Genomic DNA, 21,379 nt, shown 5'->3' with positions numbered 1-21,379 from the left:
CTCGTATCTTTTATAAATCATTAGTTTTTTATGGGAATTTTTATGGTCCCATGTTAAATTACTCTAAAATTGTTCCATCAATTTTGAAATAAAGTAATATAATTATATGTCATAAGAATATTGAAAAAAGGTTTTCTAGTATTTTTAATTTTATGATTATATATAATTGATCTATAAAAAGGTCCGAGATTTCAAATCATAATAAAATTTTATCAATTTGAGAGAAAACAATAATGAGAAGATGTTCAACTTAAAGAAAAAAAATAAAAATATCAGAAATTTAAATTTAATTTGAAAATTAAATTAAAACTAATCTAATTTAATTTGATTATTTTCATTAAAAAAAAATGATTTGATTCAAAACTAAAATTGATATCTCATCATTCTTTAGGCCCAAGTAACCAACAAATAAATAACCCTTAAACCCTTGCGTAGAATCAAAGATTGGTTTCTCTTGCTTCTAATTCTTCACCGAAAATCTTTTCAATGACTATTAAGAAGTTTATGAGTTTGAAAGAAGGATGTGATTATTTAGAAAAGGGTATCACAAAGCTTTATGACATTGTAGATGGCTTTCCCGAACCTAACTTCACTCCTTACCACCACATCATGCTTTATACGTACGTATTAATTAATCACATGGTTTTTTTAGGGCAAATTCGATTTCGTCAAGTTTATTACTTATTTTTTCACTTAAATTGTAATTCAGGACCGTCTACAATATGTGTTACCGAATACCTCCTTACAACTATGTTCCTTACAACTATGCTCAACAACTACTAAACAAGTATAAGGAAGCATGTGAAAAATATATTAAATCAAGGGTGAGTAACACTGTTATTTACATATTATATTTCAATTATCATATAGGGTTTAGGGTTTACATATCATGATTAAAATTAACAATAGTTTTCTTATTTATTTATAGGTTCTGCCATCTTTGCGAGAGAAGAAAGATGAAGTTTTGTTGAGAGAAGTGCTAAGAAGATGGTCAATTTACAAAACTATGGCCAAACGCCTCTCCCACTTTTTTTTTAGTCTTCAAAGAAAACTTTCTTGTTCTCTTCAACAATTCAGCTTCATATCCTTTTACCATCTGGTTGGTCTTGAGATTCTTTAAAAAAGTTGCAGCCATGTTGTTTTTTAATAGTATTATTTATTTTGCTTTTCTTTTATCCCTTTCTTAACTCTGACTTTACTTTTTTTAATTGTCTCAGGTATATCAAGAGATGAATAAGGAAATAATGGATGCTATGTTTTCTATGGTATTCTCTCTTTTCCATTTCTATGTGCTTGTTATTTTTAAAGTTATAGACAAGTAATTATTTCTTAACTCAATTTTTTATTGCTTGTAATAGTTCTCTTGTCTTCCTTTCCTGGTATACAGATTGATAGGAAACTTGCAGGAGAACAGATTGATCAAAATTTTGTTTACAACACATTTGGTTTCTACTTAGAGTTTGATGAATACACAAGAAAAAACAAGCCAGAGGTGATTTCAGTAAAACTTAGTTCTTATTGCAGTATGTAGCATGTGTTCCTTTTGAAATATGTTTTGGTCAGGCTTGTTTGTGTGTCTTTAGGAAAATTACATTTAGGTATAATTTTCTGAAAGTTTTGTATACCAATTATTAAGCAATGCATCCAATTAAAGAAACTAGACTAAGATGTTTGTAGTTATTGCAGGAAAAGAAAATGAATCCCAGTCCAGAAGCTTTATCAAAGAAAATCAAGCTGGTAAGTTCTGATGAGGATGTTTTTGAAGTGGAGTGCAGTGTGGCACTTATGTCAAAAAAAATTGAGGAGATAATTGAGACCATTCCTGTTGGTGATGATGTTAATACCATTCCTATTGCTTTGAGTACCAAAATGTTAACTATGTTCATTGAATACTGTGAGAAGCACAACAGTGTGCCCAAATATGTTGATCTCAAGAACTGGGATGCTCAATTTGTGGATGTCGACCGTGAAACTCTGTTTGATCTTCAAACTTCTGCAGGGTACATGAGAATTGATAGTCTGCTTAAGCTGGCATGGGATAAAATAGATAGCATGATAAAAGACAAGACACCAGAGGAAATTGCTCAGTTCTATGTCAGTTGAATTTTGCTTGAAACTCATGTTACAGGAAGAGAACAAGGAGCATAGTGTCTAGATTTTTAGCTAAAGTTGTGCCTCCAATTTATTCATCTTTAGTTTTCCATTTCAAATTTAATGCCTCGAATTTATATTATTTTATTTGTTTGTGGTGTATGGGTTTGTTAATTGACAGTTTGGCACCAATTTACTTTAAGTTAAAAAAAAAATATAGTCTTGTTAATCCCTTTATTTCCTTGTTATTCATCCACAAAACTGGTCTATTTAACCAATAATAAGACAGGAAGACCTAATGAACTGGATGATGATAGAACACAGTAAAATAATTTAGTTATTATTCTATTTTAGGCAAATGATTGGAACAGTTTAAGCTAGTAAATTCTTTGTAATTAGAGATTGAATTTTGGTATTTTCCTTTTTTTCAACACTTTCGATCTTTAATTCAAATTAGTTCAACTATTCAACCCTCAATTTAGTATAATTTAACTAATTGACACATTGGACTTAACTATTTAAACAATATCCAAAATCTTTTAAATTTATTATCTAACTATTTAGAGTAATGAATCTTGTTTTTACTCGGGTTAGAATAGTAAATCATATTTGGATTTGACGCAGTAAGTACGTAGTGATCATTTGATTTAATTGACGACCATAATCGATTGACAATGTCAAATAGATTCTATAGTTGAACTATTTGATCTCAAACCAACATTCCAGATTAATTACTATGTGCTACAATTATTACAACAGATAGTGGTCCTAGTATATACTTAGTATTGGTGAAATTAATTTTTAAATTTTACGAATTGATAAATATATTTAATTGACAAATATATTTATCAATTTATAGAAATCTGTCAAAAGAGTTCCTCTATAAACTTTAACTATTAGAGATTATAATGTACATGATTAATTAAATGTGGCTTATTCACATTGATCTTACTTTAATGTCATTTTATTGGCGACTAATTTGTCTATAAAATTCAATCATTTCAAAAAGAAATTTACCACTAGTTATAATTATACGTGGATTAATTATTAAAAAATTAGTCTATAAAAGATCTCAATTTCATAAGTAAATTCGACTATATTGTAATCAAATAAACTCCAGTTAAAAAAGCAAATTAAAAGAGCTGAAGCAAAGAATGATCCTTTACCAAACTCTTCTCTCCTAGTTAGTTATTGGTTATGGTTCACTTCTCTATCTGATTCCACTGAATGAGTCCACCAAAGTTTATCAGTTTTGAAGAAGGATGCAATTACATGCAGAATGGCATCACAAAGCTCCAGAACATTATAGAAGGTTGTTAGTTCTCTTACAATCATATGATTACTCAAACATGTTGTACGGAACTTGTTATAGTTGAAAATATTTATGTTTTTCTTCCCTGCCTCAAACGTGTAATCCCACGAGAGAAAATATTTGGATCCTTTGGCTCACAATCTGCAGGAAATCGATAGTTTGAATAAAGAACATAGCATGATAAAAGACAAGACACTAGAGGAAACTGCCCAGTTTTTTTTATGGCCTTGAAATTGACTCCAAACTCATGTTACAGTTACAAGAAGAGAACAAGTTTATTCATGCTAAAACTATACCTTTAATTTATTCATGTTTAGTTTTCCATTTCAACTTTAAAGCCTCTTGGGTTGGGTTGTTGGAGACATAGCAAATATCACCTATAATACACAACTATCCTTATAAAATCAACTATTTAGAAAATTATTCGCTAACCAGTGAGTGTTAAAGGATACTTAATTTACACCAATTTCAGTCTTGTTATTTCCCTTTATTTCCTTGTTATTCTTTCACAACTTCCAAGGGATAGGAAAAAAAGTATATTCCATTGTATCTAAACATACTTTGTTTAATTCCAAGTTTTTCAACAATTAAAGTGAAAAATATAAAAATAATTTAAATGATACTAAAATATTTTTTTTATCATAAATATTCTTAAACAAAAAGACTTCAATAATTTAGAGTTCGATTGAGTGATAAATAAAATATAATTAAATTGTGTTTCAACTTGAATTTAAACTCAACTTTTTATAAAACAATTACCTTTTAAGTGAAGTTATTTAGTTACACGATCTCAATTATTTAATTAATGGTTTTTGTTTAAATTTTGAATTGAAATTTTAAGAGATAAATTTAAAAAGTTTAGAATCGATTCAATTGAATATTGTGCGGGAAGTTACCGAGTGAAATTGTTTTGACCCGTAATTTTTCAATTCGACAATCCCGGCATAAATTGCATGGTCACTATCATGCCACTTGTTATAAAATGGACTAATATCTAAGTGCTAAAAAAAAAAAGAGACTAAAATAAGTAAAACATTCAATGATTTAAAAAATGTTAACTTTCATTCATAACAGGGGTTAAAATTTAAAAATTTTAAAGTGGAAAAAACATTTTTATGTAAAAAAAACAAATTATTATAATTAATTTATACAATTATTATAATTTAATAATATTAAATACAATAATAAAATTACTTTAAATAATAAAATAAATAATATCAATAATTTATATTATATACTTAATTATAAAAAAAATATAATATTTTATTAATTTATTTACTTTATTAACTTTTCAAGTCAAACTTCTTTTACGAAAAACAAAATAGAATACTGTATAATTAAAATATTACTATAAAAAAGAGTAAAAGACTACTATATAATTTTATATTGTTTACTCAAAAAAAAAAAATCTTATATTCTAGCAAAGACAACAATAAATACATAAATAAAAAGCAAAGATAAAAATTGTAAATGCAGTGCAAGAAGCACGTTTGCGAGATGCGTTTCATCGTTGAAGTTGAAGAAGATTAGTTGAGAGATAGAGAGAGAGAGAGAGGGGTCGAAAGCTAGGACTGTGTTTGGATCTCAGTGGACTAGACTGTTTGGTAGTAAAGTATAACCGTCGACATTCATTCCGTCCCTCTACTTTCACTAATAGAGAATCTATCTCACACCACTTCTCAAATTCAATGAGGTGGAACTTTCAACCGATGATCATGGAGGAGCTTGCACCTCTCTTCTCCAATTTGACGTGGTGGGACCAAATCAACAACTCCACTACTTGCCAAACCGCTTTCTTTTACTTCCTCTCTGCAGCTTATGCTCTCGTTTCCTCCGTTGCTCTCGTATGATACATACATACATACTACTCTATTCTTTTCATTTTCACACCTCCTTCTTTTTCTCATCTTCTTCAATTCGCTGCAGTTTCAATTAGTCAGAATTGAGCTCAGAGTACCTGAGTTTGGCTGGACTACGCAGAAAATTTTTCATCTCATGAATTTCATTGTCAACGGAGGTTCCTCTACTTTTCATTCTTCCTGCTTTTTCGATCTTTTTCTTATTGTTTTTTTTTTATATATTTGCTTGTTTCGAATTTTCATTTTTCTATTTTTAATATTTTTGCAGTGCGTGCTCTGGTTTTTGGATTGCACAAGCTAGTTTTTCTTTTGCATCCTAAGGTTAGTTAATTTTGCAACCACCTGTTATATTCTCTGTAGCTACATACACTTCTTATTGAAAGCATATCCTAGTGCCTGACGCATGTTGATGTTCCACACTCACGTTCAATTAATTCATTTTTTCCAATTATTATTGTCAAAAATGTTGGTGCCAGTGTTGTGTCTGATGTCGATATGAGTATCCATTATTTATAGGTTATATTTAACTACAAATGGAAAAATTGGTATACTGATTTTGACATTGAGTCTTGCTTGCTTTTTTCAATTAGGTTTTCATTTTGGTGCTACTAGATTTGCCGGGACTACTCTTTTTCTCAACATATACTCTTTTAGTCCTTTTTTGGGCAGAGATTTATCATCAGGCAAGTGAAACATCTCTTTATCAATTTGAAATTACGACTATATTTATTTAATTCTATCCATTTTTAATTTTTGTGGGTTTCATTCTTTTTTACTTCTTTTATTAGAAAATTGTTTAATTTTTGTTCCAATGACTTAACAGGCAAGGAGTTTACCAACCGATAAGCTAAAGATAATTTATATTTCAATAAATGCTGCCTTGTATATTATCCAGGTAGCTATCTCTTTTTCAGACACGAGCTGATCTGCACTATTTTAGTATGTTGTACTTCCTAGTTTTCACCCCAATACTCTCTACCAATACACAATGACATCTCTCTAACTGCAATATAGTTGCACTTGCGTTGCGCCATCACTGTTCTTCCTGAAATCTCTCTCTGAACTTTGAAGTATTGTATTGTTATTTTCTGCACATTCTGTTTTTTATTCATGGTAGCTTGGTTTTTGTTATCGCATGATATTGGCGTGATGGCCTTATGTGGCAGATTTTCATTTTTTTAACCTATTTATTTACATGATCAACATCTGGGTGTTTAGTAGTGGTGACTAGTATGGAAAGGAAAATCAGGAAGTTTTAGGTCTCTAGAAATATATCACGGCTTGCGAATTTCTTGGAAACTAGTGTAAATTGATTATATACTGAGTGTTCAACCATGGGTTATTTGTTTGAAAATTATTGGTTTTAAAAGCAGGCAATCCAATTTCACTTTTACACTGTAATGACAATTTACTTATATCTAGTGTTTTCAAGATGCATGTCAAGCTAGGCATAGATATCTTATTGTTTCAAAGCAAAAAGGAACACTTGCCTTGATAATTGACATCACTGATCATAATACTAAAGTGTTGTTTTGGATTTAGATTTGTATTTGGATATACCTCTGGATCGATGACAACAGTGTTGTGGAGTTATTTGGAAAGATATTTATTGCAGGTTAGCTTTATAATTAAAGTTTGTTTTACGTTTCTCAGACTTGAGAGCTTAGGAGTGAGTTTTGCCACCTTAAATAATACCTTTCTATACATAGAATTTTGAAAAATGATATTTTCTTTTCCTTCTTCAGGTGTGTCATTTGTGGCTGCACTGGGCTTCTTGCTCTACGGAGGAAGGTGAGGCTTTTTCATCTTGTCTGACTTGCAATAGTCTTTGAAATATCAATGTAGCCTCTGTTTCATTTATTATCTGGTAATTCATGTTTGAAATGGACAGTCTTTTTTATATCTGTCTTGAACAATGTTCCTAGATTATTTTGCATGCTGAGGCATTTCCCAATTGAATCTAAAGGGAGAAGGAAGAAACTTCATGAGGTATGGGCACTTTCTTCTCAGAGTGTCTATTTGATGTCGTGCCACTGTGCACAAATAATGTTCTGCTACAATAGTGAAAACTCATTTGAGTCGCACTTTATTACCCCCACCATTTCGTAAAATAGGCATCTTTCTTATTAAATTTCGGTTCCTGATTTTATGGATTAGTCATTACTCTATAAAGTTGAAAATGATTGATTTTTTTTGCATTCGAAGTAGGTCCAAAATGACTTCCAGTTAATTCAAACTTCTTAGCTATTTAAATGTTATGTAAATGTTTAGATGTCAACTGTCTATTGTGGCTGTGAATGAGGAGACCATAATCTAAATTCTCATATCTCTTGAGGTGTTGCTTTCCCGCATTTGTCCATTTTCATACTTAAAGGATAAATCACGTCATCTCTTTTACCTCCTTTATCGGTTTCTTTACCTCATGTCTAGTTTTTCCTCTGTCAAATTCAAAATATGATCCCTGCTGAATCTTCAGGAAAATGATGGGAAGGAATGAGTCATGCATTTGTGTTTGCATGCAATTAGATTAGATGTGCTACAAATGTTATCAGCTTTATTTAGCTGGCTCATTTTCTGATTATCAGCTATTTATTAAACTTTGTAGTTCAGCTCTACAGTATTACAAACAATAAGTTTAAATTCTGTATATACCCGATTACCAACGAATAAATATCATCTTTTCGTGAACTGGGAAGACCCCTTTTTGATTTCCATCATCTTCTGTTCCAAACATATATGTAACGAAATGAATTGTTATCTTTCTCAATATTACTTGTATTCACGTAACATGGGATTTGTTTTTCAGGTCGGATCTGTTACAGCCATCTGTTTCACCTGTTTTTTAATACGATGCGTTATGGTAACTTCTTTGCCTTTGTTGTTATATCTTTCTTTTAGTGTTTTGTTTAACATGTTCTTAAGCTTGTATGTTTAAATATGACACTGCGTTTTATTACAATTCTTGTCTGCTTGTCATGGACATATCATCCTGTGTTATTTTTTTATGCCATTAGTATGGTGGTCTTCTCCCTTCTGGTTGCAGCAATAATAAGCATTTGACATATTCTCAGTAGTTATAAAACTTTTGCTATATTGGAAATTTAGTTTTTTCTTTTGACACTAACAATTGAAAATATAGTTTATGTACAAATAGAGCCAGCTAGGATAAACTTTATCCACAAGCAATTAAGGGAAAAATGTTGAAAAATTATCTTGCAATAATTGTGAGCTTTTTAAACAATAGTTTCTAATAGAAGTTGAAATTAATTTCTTTTTCCCTATCTTTTGAGAAATTCTCTCATTTAACTTTTCCTTAATTATTTATAAGTCTGTAAGGAATTTGTCGCAACTAAAACACCATAACTTATTTAAGTTGAGAAGGGAAAAGGAAAGGCAGAGGCTTTAAGTCTTTATCATGACACGTGAACAATAAAACTTTACAGTTAAAGCTGAATTATGGTTTGTATGGCATTATTATTATTCAAGCAGAATACTTTCTTTCTTAATCATACTTTTGATATACATGCAGGGTTTTTTGTCGGCGTTTGATTCAGATGCGTCTCTTGATGTTTTGGATCATCCTATTTTGGACTTGGTCTACTACATGGTATATTGATTGAGTATTCCTTGTTAATTGCAACTAGAATTTTGATTTCCCACTTTTCATGTAATTTGGATTTGACTTCTTACTTTTCCAAATACAGCTGGTCGAAATCCTGCCTTCAGCTTTAGTCCTCTACATTCTGCGCAAATTGCCCCCAAAGAGGATATCAGCACAATATCACGCTATTCACTAGCTGCATTGCATTGTTAATTTGCTGATTGGTTATGGTTTTAATGGTTCTTGGTTATATACTTTGAAGTTCAACTGGAGAAACAGATTAAGAAAAAGGATCTCAATATAGTCTTTTGGCAGCAGTTCTTACACGAGTGATACTCAGCAGTTCCTGCCTGGGAAAGGATAATTTGGATTCACGTTTTGTAGGGTGTATACTGCGTGGCATGACAAGTCACAAGAGTTAGTGACTTTTCTGCAGTCATTTTTCCATTAACCCTTGTTTCAAGGGTGGGGATGATATTATCAGGGAAATACAATTTTTCATATAGGCAGAATGTTAGGTTCAGGCACAAGCTTGAAGTGATGTTTTTAGTTAGTATTTTGGCTTTGACCCATTGATTTCACAACATTAACTTGAAATAATATAAGTAAAAGGTTTAGTGTTCTGGACAACAAATCAGTGCATGATGAGGTTTTGAGTATTATTATTCTAGGTAAAATGACGTTCTAGATCCTTTTATCTAATAGTTTGTTATCCATTTTTTATGGTTCACATCATTTGTCTTTTAATATGTGCATGAAGTTATTTGAAATGCACCGTTTCATTTTTAAAAGGAATAAAAATATAAAATAAAACTAAAAATCCTATTCTTCTAATTCATTCTCCAATCACATGTGAAACCAAAAAAAATTCACTCAACCATATTGTCCTCCATTTTCGTTTTCGCTCTCCATCCTCCTTTATCTTATTCTTTGTTTTTCGTTTTTGACGTCGTCATCCTCCATCTCGTTCTCCATAACCATTTTTGACGTTATTCTCAACCTCACTCTTGTTTTCGTGCTCAACATCGTTGTGAAAGGTACAAAGAAGTAGATTGAAAGAAAGAAAGAAAAAAAGTTATAAAGTCTAACTCCTTGCACTAATGGTACGTGTTCCATTCAGATCTGCAAGGTTGCCTTTATGTTCATTTGTAGAAGCAGTTGTTGTTCTATCAGAAGGATGTTATGGGCATGGATCGGTAAGTGCTCGCAGTGCTGCTCTAAGAGATAAGAGGGAGGCAATGGTACGCTCCCTGATTAAGGTTTACAACCCTTACATTAAAAAGACTAACATAGAATTCTTTCCACAGATAATTGTAGTTATTTATCTTGAGATTTGACAGTTGAAGTCCTACATGCTACTCTGAGAGTTGTTGGAGAGCAGACATAGCCGATTCTCCATAGAGTGAGTTGACGACGGTCATCGTCATATATTTTTTATAATGCTATAATTATTATTTTACTTATTTTCTATATTAAAATATTTATTGAAAAATTTGGAGAACACAACCTTTGAAATGTATCTCGATTTTGTCAATTATTTAATTTAATGGTCGTTGCTATATAATATGTTATTAGTTTGATTTATGTATGAGTTATAATATTTAAATATTGAATTGTTATAATTAAATATGTTTTCCATGAATTTCGATGAAATGATTTAAAATACGTGTTTTGGGAAATCGTTGTTATATTATTAAATCGTTAACAGCGTTAGTTGCACCTAGTTACCTCGTTCTGATTAAGGAGAGTTACCCATTAGATGGAACCGCCCCTATGAGAAATGTTAGGAGGAGATAGCTATCAACGAGATGAAAGCTTTTGTGTTTCTCTTCTAGTTGACAGTGGTTGTTGTCTTCTCACTAAGTCTTTGTGACTTACCCTTCATGTTGTTTATTTTTTTTTTAGATTCACAGGCAGCTGAGTAGTAAGCTGTTGGTAGATTCAAGTCTCGACCATATTTTTTTTTGGTAGGCCTCTTTGATCGATGACTATTTTTTTGTAAAATATGTCGAGTCAAATGTAATTTGCAGCTATTTTAGAATCTAGAAAGTCTATTTTTTTGGGAAGTGTATTAAGAAATTAAGTTATGTTATTTGAATTATGAGTGAATTGAAAGTTAAAGAGGAATTCTATAAATTTGAAATTGTTGAATTTACAGAAAATACTCTGTCGAAATTTCGAGAAAAAATATATATTTTTAAATGGTTAGAGAATGATTTAATTGTTTAATTGTTAAATTAATTGATAGACTTGTGAGACTAGTTTTCGAATCGTGACATTATTATTATTATTATTTCATTTAAAAATATTGATATGTATGACAAGTCGAACAATTTTGTATTTTTTTTCATTTATTTTGTTTTCCACTTTTTTTTTTTATAAATCTAATTCTATGTTTTAAAAAAATAATATGAACTTTAACGATCTTCATCTTCTCATTTTTTTCCTTCATCACCGTCATCCCAAAAAAATCAAAAGATTGAATTCATTAATCAATCTTTCAACAAAACACATTTCAATAATCAACATTTTCATCACTAAAAATAAGAAATTATTAAATTTGAAAACAAAAAATCTCTAAATAAAAGTCAAGAAATCATGAGATCAAAATATCTCATTTTTTGATTAAATACCCAAATGAAGTAGTTAAGAGGATGAGAGAAAAAGTTGCAATTGCACAACGTTAAAGTAAAGAGAATGATTTAGTCTTAAAAGGAATAAAAAGAAAAATGATGTTTGTGTTTAATAAAAGTGAAAGTAGAAAAGAAAAAAAATTTATGTTAACATATGAAAGTGACATAATATTTAGTTCAACGTAAAAAATGAGAAATTTTTATGAGAAAAAAAGAGAAAAAAAAAATTAAACATGTTTAATTAAAAAAATATTTTAAGTTATATTGACTTACTACTCTTTAAACCTCTCCAACTAAACACACCCTAAAAACAAAAACAAAAACAAAAAATGAATTGTATTTCCAAACAAAAGGGACTTTCCTTCTTGTATGTTGAGAAACAAACGGTATATATTTAGAATTTATGATAACGTTAGAGTTTGCGCTGGTTGTTCCGTTGGATCAATCTACCCGCTCATTTAAAATTCGAAATTCAAAAAGAGAGAAACAATAGTGAAGAAAGTAGAAGAAGAATCCTCCTTCCATTTTCAAATGAATCAAAGCATGGAAGAAGATAACGAACTTCCATGTCCTTCACCCTATCCTTCTTCTTCACTTCTCAAAGACATTTCCAATTTCAAAACCCCTAATCGTCCCTCTTCTTTCTCTCTCAACCATCAATCTCCATTCACACAATACTTCACCGCTTCCAAATCCAAACACACCACCACACTCCTCCGTCGTCCCAAAAATTCATCAGCTACAGCAGCCACTAAAAAGCTCAAAGCATTTCAACTTGAACACTCTCACACTTCTAGAATCGCCCAAATCAAAAAACAACAAACCATAAAATCCCTAGCCAAGTCCCTCACCGTTTGGCTCAACTTCCTTCTTGAATCTCCTGCTTCTTGCGGTTGCGACCTTTCCATCGCCGGCGTTCAGATCGCCGACGCTTCTCCGGCGATTAAGGGGAAACGTGATAATGCCCCGAGGATTTCGGTTGGTGTTGATTCGGCATGGCGAACTCCCAAACGCCAAAGGAAGTTATGTTTGTCGCGCGTTGGTAAGGAAAATGCATCTGCGGCAGAGTTGCATAATTCTTCGTTTTCTCGGTTGAAGGATTCTCTTAAGGATGTGTGCAGTTTCGATGATTTGAAGCAGCGTATGAGTGTTTATTTGAGCCTTGGAATTTGTGATGACATCTTCCAAGTCATGACTCATGTCACCAAGGTTTGTTTTTCTCTCTTTTCCACATGCTTTGCTTTGCTTGTGTAGTTTGAGTTGCCATGATTCTGTTGAATGTGAAACATGTTTTGTGATGTAATCTGGTGTGGATGAATTTCTCTGCATTTTCTCATTTGTTTTGTTTTGTTTTGTTTTGTTTTGTTTCTTAGACAATTGATGAAGGAAGGCTAAATTTGAAGGCTCACTGTCCTATGGTGACCGATTTAGGGTTGAAGGATAAGGCCATTAAAATCCTTATTTGTTATAATCCAAATTGGCTGCGAATTGGATTATATATAATTTTTGGTGGGGAATCATTGGTGTCCAATGGGGATGGTGATTCTGATCAAGATGTCATATTTTTGAAAATGGTCATTGAAAAGCTATTTTTTACACATGAGGGTTTAGCAAAGATGTATGCATATAACAAGATGGTTGAAGGAGTTTATAGGTCTGGTTACTATGAGAATTTGGGGAATGTGATTTTGAAGAGGATATTATTGCTTGTGCTTATACTTGATAAAGCTAAATGTCAAAGTTTCCTCCCGATTGAATATGGTATTGATGGATTGGATGGTGGTTCCCCTTTGTTATTCAAAACAGAATCCTGGATTAAATCAAGTAGTCAAGTGATCCAGGGTAAGTAATTTTTAATGATCTAGTACTGGTTTCTGTTAATATTCATGTGACAACTGTTTCTACATTGTAGGTTAACTTTTCTCTCTTTTTCATTGGAAATTAGAATTTCTGTCATCTGATGTAATGCGCGGAGAAGGCAATCTTCTAACACATTTGGTTATTTTAGGTTACAAAGTATCTCACCAACAGGTTGGTTTATATCCTTTATTGTGCTGTGCTCATTTACTTATGAGGTTGTCTGTTAGTGTGAGAACATACAAGCTCATCTGAATATCTGCAACATCTGTTGTTGGGGGGGTCTTGGGCTATTTCATGATGATAATAGATGATTCACTTTAATATTTTCTGACTGTTTTGTGATTTTGTAGGGGCTTCTTGTTGAGTATGATTTCCAGATCAGAGATTTATTTACAGATCTCCAAGACGGACTAAAACTGTGTAGAGTTATTCATCTCTTGCAGCATAATTCTTCTATCCTCAAGGTGTTATTTGACTCCCCCAGTGTTATTATTTTTCTGGATAATCCAATAATTTAGGAATTGTGATTCATTGTCATTGTCTGGACAGAAAATTGTAGTTCCTTCTGACACTCGTAAGAAAAATTTGGCAAACTGTGGTGTTGCCCTGCAATATCTTAGACAAGCTGGGGTCTCCCTAATTGATGAAGAGGACACAATGATTGTAACAGAAGATATTATTAATGGAGACAAAGAACTTACAGTTTCTTTGCTCTGGAATATGTTTGTTCATTTGCAGGTTGGAGTTATGTTTTATCTTACTTTTTTAGTTTCGCATTATTATTGCATTTTTTATAACTATTAACTTGTAACCTGGTTTGCAACACAATTTCCTGTGTGATTGGACTTGCAGCTACCTTTGTTGGTTGATAAAACAAGTTTAGTTGGGGAAATTTCTAAGATTCAAGGACTTGGCACGGTATTTTCCATGTTGTCTTTCTTTTTATTTAAGCTCGTATCTTCTTTTTATACTTGAGCTTTGTTTTCTTCTACCTTACAGGATCTGATAAGTGGTGCCCATTCTAGTTCATTGGAATTGCTTTTGAAATGGATTCAGGTACAATCCAAGGCTCCTTTAATATGTCCTGTAGATGGTTTCCTTAAGAAAAAGTCGATTATGCGATATGAATCCTTCATTATATTTAATTCAATTTATAAAAATTAATGCTTCCTAAGCTTCCCAGTACGAAACATAATTCACTCTACTCCTAACATCTTGTGGTGTGATATGAAAACTAGTGAAGGGTTTCTTTGGAATGGCATAGTAATTTTCCTAGAATTTTTTGAACATGATGTTTCTTTAGTTTTATCATAATGGTTGCATAGATTGTCTTTCTTATTCTAAATTGTTACCGACTTCCTACGTTGGTGAGTAGTTAAAAAGTTGCTAATTTGTGTTGCTTAGATTTGTATTTTTCTATTACCTATAACTAAATGTTCTCTGATACTTGTTACTTGATAGTATGTTACTCTTCGTTTCAGCTTTAGTTATAAAAAATATTTCCTCATGTTTCTGCAATTTATTTTTTGCAGGCTGTTTGTGACAATTATAACTGCCGAGTTGACAGTTTCCATTCCCTTGTTGATGGCAAAGCAATCTGGTGCTTACTTGATTATTACTTCCAGAAGGAACTTCACAATGTCTGTTTGTTGAAGGTCTTAAACTTCATTAGATTCCTTATGAGTGCTGATAATAATCTATTGTTTGTAAGCTTTATTTCTCATTTCTTGTACAGGAAGTTTATGAAAAAAGTCACAAGGCATCAATTATGTCAGTTAATGAATATTCAGATGCACTGTACAATTTCATATTATCCCAGAAATTGACCACATTACTGGGGAATTTTCCTGAGGTAAATAGCTTAATTGTGCAAATTCCTACTTGCAGGCATATGATGGATTCATTGTCAAGACATGATCAAATATATTCAAGTACATTGTGCAACTTCTGTCATGTCTGGTTCTAATACTTGCATTTGACAGTGGCAATGCATTAATGCTTGCATGAGAATTACATATATTCACGTTCGAAATTGCGTCAAAATGTGTAATTATTATGGTTGTGTAACCTATAGTAAATTAGAATTGTACACGTGCTTTTTGTCACTTGATGTTATTAGTAGGATAATGGAATTCGGGTATATTATCCTGTAGGTACTTCAAATAAGTGAGCTACTTCAATATAATGGCGCGTGCAGTGATCGAAGTGTGGTGATATTGGTTGTTTTCCTTGCTAGCCAATTATTTGTCAAGAAAAAAGTGGTAAGCAGAATAAATATTACTGTCATGACTCATGATACTCGTCATATTCAGGAAACTGTGTTAAATTCTCTATCTTTTGTTTTACTCCTTTCCAGGATCACTTAAATTTTCATAAGCTATTGGATTATGACTACCATACCACAAATCGTAGGAATTTGAAGACAGTACAGTGCCATTCCAGTTCTGAATCAACACAAAATCCTTATGCTTCGGATGCGTGTAACAATGAAGGTTTCTTGTTGACTCTTTGGTGGTGTGAAATTTAATTATTTATTATGCATGTCATTTGTGTGTATTTCTTGTATTATAAATGCATGAATTTGATTTTTGACGCATGGAATAAATTTGTCATTTACAAATCTAAAGTACTTAATCTAATGATTTGTCCACTGTCACCAACTTCTAAGAATAAAAATGAAAAATAATAATTTTTTCTTTTTTTTAATATGTAGCAGACAGGTTGAGCTTGAAATTGGGCTTTATCTTTCAAATATATGATCTCCTTTTATATGGTTTGTATAGTGGAGCTAATGCTAGAGTCATGTGTTGACAACAGTTTGCCTTCTTTTACTTCTTGTGTACTAAGCAAAATATCTATTTAGATTAGTTATAATTTATAAGAATGGTATGATCGTGTAAAAACTAATATTTGACTTTCGTTGTTCATTTTGTATATATTTTTAATCAAAATCTTTGATTTATTAAGATAGATGCTGCAAGAAAATTCAAGGCCATCCAGACTTGGTGGCAAGAAATGGCTGATCGAAACTGTACTATGCAGCCAGCTGTCTCTACTTTGCAGATTTCTAGGACCACTGAATGCCACATTGACATTAAAAGAGGTAATACTATTATGGTTTTGTTACTCTTTTTTTGCAACTAAGTCCCCGTACATTTCCCACAGCTTTGAAATGAAAGAAATACTATATATGGTGGAGTTTTGCTTTCTCTGATAATATGCCAGAAATTACTCGAGTTGACCATAAAAATCAGTCCTTGGTTTGTCTGATCAATTCCTATTTGAATTTATTCATAATGGATTTGAGTAGGTATTTGCAGTAGAATTGAAGCAGGCCTGGGGCTTTGAGTTTTTGGAAACAGCATAATTTATGTTCTCTTTTCTTTATCTTGACCCTTGCTTAATTGAAATGAAGGTATTCAGGATTGTCTAATAGTGGTGTTATAGGGCTATAGCACACCAAAATTTGAACAAACTGCCATTGTTCGACAATATTAGATCTAGTGCAAAGCATGGTTGTTAAATCCTAAAGCTAACTCTTACGGATTTACGATTTTAGGCCTGAAAACTGATTAACTCACATGCAAACTCTTTTTTGTAAATAAATCCTAAAGCATAATATTTATTATAAAATCTGAAGACTAATATCATGGAGTTAAAGTGCTGAATTATTGTTATTTGTAATGATGACATTATATATGTGTGTGTGTCGTACATAATATTTTTTTAATATTAGGTAAATTAAACATAGCTAGATGCTTACGAGTTTATCAGTCAGGTTTATTTAAACTCTCGATTTTAACAAAATTGATACGAAGTGTTGTCAAATAGTGGTGTTATAGTACTGTAGCATAGCTGCATTTGAACAAACTTCTATTTTTCATGATGTGAAACTGACAACATTCTAGGTATGATTGTTTTCCACTATATTACAGCTTTTTTACCTACTGTAATCCAACCTAATCTTGTTTTGTAGATGTTCTTTGTTTTCTTGTTAATAATTGTTACTGTTTTTAGAAAATGCTGCAAGAACAATACAATCACATATTAGAGGATTGGTTGTACGGCGCAAGTTTCTCAAGATGGTAAATGCTGTTACCCTTTTGAAGACTGTTGTAAGAGCTTGGCTGAAAATGAGGCAGGAGTCCGTCTGCATGATATTCACTGGTGGTCAAATCTCTGATTTCTCATGTGGCAAGTAGTTTATTGCTTAATCTCAAAGTTTTATTGGTGTTATGTTTCATTACTTATTGGCACATGTTTATTTACACAGACACAGAAATGTTGAAGCAATCTGAAATATATGAGAGGTATGCCGTGTTTTTCTATCATAGGCATTCTTTTTTGAGGTTGAAAAGGTCAGCACAACTTATCCAGCAAGCAGTGAGGAGTTGGCTTTGTTGGAGGCCTCAACAAGGATGTAGTATAACTCCTAAACTCACGAGTTCAGACATGGTGACTGCTGCCACAACTGTTCAGAAATTTATTCGTGGTTGGCTTGTGAAACGAGATTTCTTGTTCCAAAGAGATGCTGTAGTGAAGATCCAAAGTGTCAGTCGAAGTTTGAAATACCAAAAAACACTAATTTGTCAGAAAGATGCAGCATTGGAGATCCAACGCTTAATCAGGGGGCATTTAACACGAAATCGTCTATTAGGTTGTTATTTGATAGTCCATGTTTTACAAAGCTAATATTTTTTTATTTGTGCTTTCATATTATCCTACCATTACTACTAAGTCATGTTTTGTGGTGTAGGTAGTGCTTCCAAATTACGTGCAACTATTACTGTGAGTTGCATTTCAAGACCAGTTGGCTTACGTAGTTTTCAACTTGAAGCATTCATGTCTACAGTAGTGAAATTGCAACGATGGTGGAAGGGTCGCATGTTGGTTAAATTGATGATTAAGTCAGCCATCATAATCCAGTCTTGTACTCGTGGGTGGATAGCCAGGCGAAAGGCCACTGTTGAGAAACGCCATATTGTTGCAATGGAAGTATGATATTCTATTTTCTATCATGATATACTACCTTTTGTTTTTGTCCAAAAAATTTATGATCTTCTAGTTTGCAGTTCTTTTGTTCGTCTGTTTATTTGCTCATGAATATCATCTCTATATGATATGTTATGGTTTGTCACTAGGTTCCGAATTGCATTTTTGGTTTCTCACTTAAGAGTTCCAAAACCAGCATTTGGACACAAGTTGTAAGAAATTAGCTTTTGTCCAATCTATGATTTAGGTTTCCAAAAAAAAAAATTTAACCTTTTGCTTGAATTTAGTATTGCCATAAGATTAGAAGGATGATTAGTGAGGATGTATATGCGTATAGTTGCCTGGTTTTCATCTGTTTAATTTTCTTTTTGACTAGAGTTTTGTTTGCCTTTTTATTTGTTTGTTCCTATATGTTACCACAGGATCATAAGTGCCAGGAATATGCTGCTTTGCAGCTCCAGTGCTATATTAGGGGGCATTTAACTCGAAATTGGATATTAGGTATTCTGTTTGCATCTTTTAGTTTTTTCTATCATCTCATTGAGCTTGTAACTGGGTGATTTAATTGTGTTTTCAAATTTAGTATTCTGTATAGTTTTATCTTGTCTAATGGTGATGTAGGCAGTGCTTCTAAGCTACATGCAGTTGCTGCTGAATGCATTTCAAAACCAGCTGGCTGTTGTAGTTTACAACTGGAACTATTCTTGTCTCAAGTAGTGAAATTGCAACGATGGTGGAAGCATTTCTTGTTACATAAATTGATGACAAAGTCTGCACTCATTATTCAGTCTCACGCTCGTGAGTGGGTAGCCAGGCGAAAGGCCATTGTTTATAGACATCGTATTATTGTCATACAGGTATTGTATTTTAATAGATGTCGTCTTATTATATAACTTATAGTAGTTCTTGTGTATTCTGTTTCACTTAAGTGAAAGGAGTCTTAGTGCAATGACCAAAGCAAAATTTTAATCTATGGTTTCCTTTTTATTAATGTTTTTCTGTTTGCTAATCCGCCTTCTCTTTTCTATTATAACTTCTGTAGTCCCATTGGAAAGGTTATGTTGCACGTAAAAAAACAACAGAACAACTAATGGATTTGCGCTTGAGAATGCAAGAGTCTTCCAAAAACGTGGATGACAGCAAACGTCTCATAAACAGACTCTTGGCAGCGCTTTCAGAGCTACTTAATATGAAGAGTCTTAGTGACATCCTTCATACTTGTTCAACATTGGGTGAGAACTAAATCTTTTAATACTTTAACTAAGTAGGTGGCTACTGAAGCATGCAATCTAGTTTCTTTAGATGTGTGCTCTAATTTTAATTTGCAAGGTGTGTAAAAGTTTATATTTTAGAATTTATTTAGATAAGGTAGCATATCAAAAGTGACTATATTTACAATGAGTTCTGATGAGTGAGGCTTTTTTCTTTATTTCTAATGTGACTGGCTTTTTGCAGACATGGCAACAGAACATTCCCAGAGATGTTGTGAAGAACTTGTGAGTGCTGGGGCTATTGACACCTTGTTGCGGCTTATTCGATCAATCAGCAGGAGTATCCCTGATCAGGAGGTTTTAAAGCATGTTTTGTCAACTCTTCGAAATCTTGCTCGCTATCCTAATCTACTAGAAGTGCTGATACAAAGACAGGGTTCTGTTCAGACAATCGTCTTGGAGTTACTGAGGTTTCGATATTTAGCAGTGGTTTGACATTGTTAGTTGCTGAGATTATACTCTTTTCTTATAATTTATAACTTTTAAAACTTGTTTCAGGAATAAGGAGGAGGGCTTCTTCATTGCCTCACAACTTTTGAAGAAGATATGCTCAACTCACAAAGGCGTTGATGCCATACTCAAATCCCCTGCCTTACTAAAGCGACTGCACGGTCTTGTTGAGGAGCTTACTAGGAAGGCCACTTACCAGAAAAGGTAACACTCTGCTCTTTGGAAAATTGTTTATTTTTTCTATTAAGAAATTTGATTGATTGATGAGATAAATCTAATGAGAATGTTTGGTTTTTCCTTTTGTTTTGCAAAAATGCAGAAAGGTTCGGGGTCCAACACCTAGTCCTGTTGTTATTGTTAAAGAAAACACAGATAGAAGATTGAAGGAAGCTGTGGAGATTTTGAAGCTAGTGACCCACGCCTGAAGTTTTTTTGTCAAGTTCTAATGCTATGCGCAATTCTTGACATATGGAAGCAATTAAGCATTCGATCAATTTTATTGGCATTCTTTCCTCATCTCGTGGATTCTGGAGGAAAATTTCTTTCCTTTTTTAATCTGAATGTAATATTGGTTTTATATCTCTCTTGTACAATATCTATTTTCCTACTAACACCCTAATCCCAAGTTTTTAGTGGGAAAGCTTGTCATGGTTGGTGATTAATCGTTTGAATGACTGCTTACACATTACGTCGTTGAATATGAAAATTAAAACAGTTTGTAAGCGTTTCTTAATCGTTTTTAAAGATGACATTTTGCTGGAGATAAGGGTTAACAAAATATCGGGTAAGACTATTTAATTTTGAAATTATTATATCCGATAACATAATATCATTCGATAAATAAAAACATAAGAAAAGGGGAATATTATTAGTGGGTGAAAGGAATATACATGTTACATATATTAGTTGTAATTCTAGTGCATGTGATTGGTGTAAATCTTGAAATACCGAGTTCAATTTCTACTAAAAAAAATAACGATGGTCACTTACCAAAATTTATATTTGGCTATTGTCTTTACTGAATTTATTAAAGATACTGTCTAACCCAATTCAAAATTAACTATTACAGAATCATTAAACTTAGGCATTAGGGACCTTATCCCTAGAAGAGTACATCAGAAGATTCAAATAAATTTATAAAACATTCGTGACAAACTTGCGGATATTAGAAAACCACTTTCATAAATTAATAAAATATTCCTAATTTTAAAGGGAGTGAAAACAAATACAAATAGTTCAAAATTGTTGTTCTATCAAAAACCCACATCCTTCCTTTCATCAATTTATATGTTATTGCACGATTTTAAAGG

The 21,379-nt window shown here is 32.2% G+C and overlaps 3 protein-coding genes across 5 annotated transcripts; all 3 read left to right on the top strand.

The window, feature by feature from the left end:
• Positions 1-429: 429 nt before the first annotated feature.
• Positions 430-2,253, top strand: LOC101503776 (cullin-1-like). 2 transcript variants are annotated; one of them, XM_027336580.2, is made up of 6 exons: positions 430-620; positions 710-824; positions 929-1,099; positions 1,218-1,265; positions 1,388-1,492; positions 1,678-2,253. In XM_027336580.2, the coding sequence occupies exons 1-6, from the start codon at positions 487-489 to the stop codon at positions 2,101-2,103; spliced, it is 999 nt and encodes a 332-aa protein (XP_027192381.1). In that variant the 5' UTR covers positions 430-486; the 3' UTR covers positions 2,104-2,253. The 2 variants fall into 2 exon arrangements, with proteins under 2 accessions (XP_027192381.1, XP_004507701.1); XM_004507644.4 differs by having other exon boundaries at positions 433-620; positions 1,687-2,253.
• A 2,612-nt stretch (positions 2,254-4,865) lies between these two features.
• LOC101503437 (tobamovirus multiplication protein 1) lies at positions 4,866-9,593 on the top strand. The gene is made up of 11 exons (XM_004507643.4): positions 4,866-5,247; positions 5,330-5,420; positions 5,531-5,583; positions 5,853-5,945; positions 6,086-6,157; positions 6,805-6,877; positions 7,008-7,053; positions 7,188-7,251; positions 8,069-8,122; positions 8,792-8,869; positions 8,967-9,593. The coding sequence occupies exons 1-11, from the start codon at positions 5,092-5,094 to the stop codon at positions 9,057-9,059; spliced, it is 873 nt and encodes a 290-aa protein (XP_004507700.1). The 5' UTR covers positions 4,866-5,091; the 3' UTR covers positions 9,060-9,593.
• Positions 9,594-11,905: 2,312 nt separating this feature from the next.
• LOC101502688 (uncharacterized) lies at positions 11,906-20,757 on the top strand. 2 transcript variants are annotated; one of them, XM_004507641.4, is made up of 21 exons: positions 11,906-12,705; positions 12,870-13,338; positions 13,442-13,527; positions 13,707-13,820; positions 13,906-14,094; positions 14,209-14,274; positions 14,356-14,412; positions 14,889-14,996; positions 15,092-15,208; positions 15,510-15,617; positions 15,713-15,848; positions 16,328-16,459; positions 17,374-17,550; positions 17,630-18,013; positions 18,113-18,351; positions 18,771-18,849; positions 18,970-19,205; positions 19,391-19,580; positions 19,804-20,029; positions 20,118-20,273; positions 20,389-20,757. In XM_004507641.4, exons 1-21 carry the CDS (start codon positions 12,028-12,030, stop codon positions 20,492-20,494), a joined length of 4,053 nt encoding a protein of 1,350 aa, XP_004507698.1. In that variant the 5' UTR covers positions 11,906-12,027; the 3' UTR covers positions 20,495-20,757. The 2 variants fall into 2 exon arrangements, with proteins under 2 accessions (XP_004507698.1, XP_004507697.1); XM_004507640.4 differs by having other exon boundaries at positions 11,907-12,705; positions 14,889-15,011.
• The last annotated feature ends 622 nt before the right edge of the window (positions 20,758-21,379 follow it).

Source organism: Cicer arietinum, chromosome 7, assembly GCF_000331145.2.
Source record: "Cicer arietinum cultivar CDC Frontier isolate Library 1 chromosome 7, Cicar.CDCFrontier_v2.0, whole genome shotgun sequence".
NCBI classification, from domain to species: Eukaryota; Viridiplantae; Streptophyta; class Magnoliopsida; order Fabales; family Fabaceae; genus Cicer; species Cicer arietinum.
The sequence above is the reverse complement of the archived record's forward strand: the minus strand, read 5'-3'. Positions and strand labels throughout refer to the sequence as shown.